This window comes from Entamoeba dispar, genomic scaffold, assembly GCF_000209125.1.
Source record: "Entamoeba dispar SAW760 scf_1105229458411 genomic scaffold, whole genome shotgun sequence".
Classification (NCBI taxonomy): Eukaryota; Evosea; order Mastigamoebida; family Endamoebidae; genus Entamoeba; species Entamoeba dispar.
The window spans coordinates 237-1,092 of NW_001853179.1; the positions used below are offsets into that span (position 1 = coordinate 237).

An 856-nucleotide genomic window follows, 5' to 3' on the forward strand; every position below is an offset into this window, starting at 1 on the left:
ATATAAACATATAAGAATATAATAAACATAAATAACATAATAATAATAAACATAATAAAAAACATAATAATAATAAACATAATAATAATAATATATATAGAATAGATAAATAGATAAATAGATACATAATAATGGAGATGAGGGGTATCGATCCCCTTGCCCTTCGCATGCGAAGCGAAAGCTCTACCAATTGAGCTACATCCCCTAAGGTAATAATAGAGATATAAGAAATGAGAGATATAGGAAAGGAATAGATATATAGAGAAATAGATATATAGATAATAAAAAGTTAAAAGTATATATAAGAATAAGACAATATATATAAGATACAGTTAAAAGAATGCATCCGGTGGGGTTCGAACCCACGCATCTTGCGATAGCCGTTCTTGAGACGGCCCCCTTAGACCACTCGGGCACGAATGCTTCGTTATAGAAAGGGAAAAGAGTAAGAAAATGAATAGGAATAGTAATAATAATAAAAAGGAATAAAATACATAATAAGGTGTACATATACATAAGGGTGTATAAGTTGTATAAGTTGTATAAGTTGTATAAGTTGTATAGATAAGAAAGATAGTATAAGTAGTATAAATACTAAGATACATATATAATAGAAGTAAAGATAATATAGTAAGAAGTAGAATAAGAAGTGTATAAGTATAATAAACATAATAAACATAATAAACATAATAAACATAATAAAGAACATAATAATAAAAAACATAATAATAATAATAATAGAAATAAGAATATAGATATATATAATATAATAATATATAAAGAAACATATAAGTGAAGTGTATAAAAAGAATGCATCCTGTGGGGTTCGAACCCACGCATCTTCCGATAGCCGAGC

At 26.3% G+C, this 856-nt stretch overlaps 1 protein-coding gene across 1 annotated transcript, besides 4 other annotated features; it reads right to left on the reverse strand.

Annotated features, from left to right (window-relative positions):
* Positions 1-32: part of a microsatellite that runs on past the window's edge.
* A 4-nt stretch (positions 33-36) lies between these two features.
* Positions 37-93: a microsatellite.
* Positions 94-332: 239 nt separating this feature from the next.
* On the reverse strand, positions 333-788 carry EDI_114070 (uncharacterized protein; the record flags this gene model as incomplete). Its single annotated transcript, XM_001734605.1, has 1 exon — positions 333-788. The coding sequence occupies one exon, from the start codon at positions 786-788 to the stop codon at positions 333-335; it is 456 nt and encodes a 151-aa protein (XP_001734657.1).
* Positions 660-752: a microsatellite.
* Positions 756-781: a sequence feature (AT_rich).
* Positions 789-856: the final 68 nt, after the last annotated feature.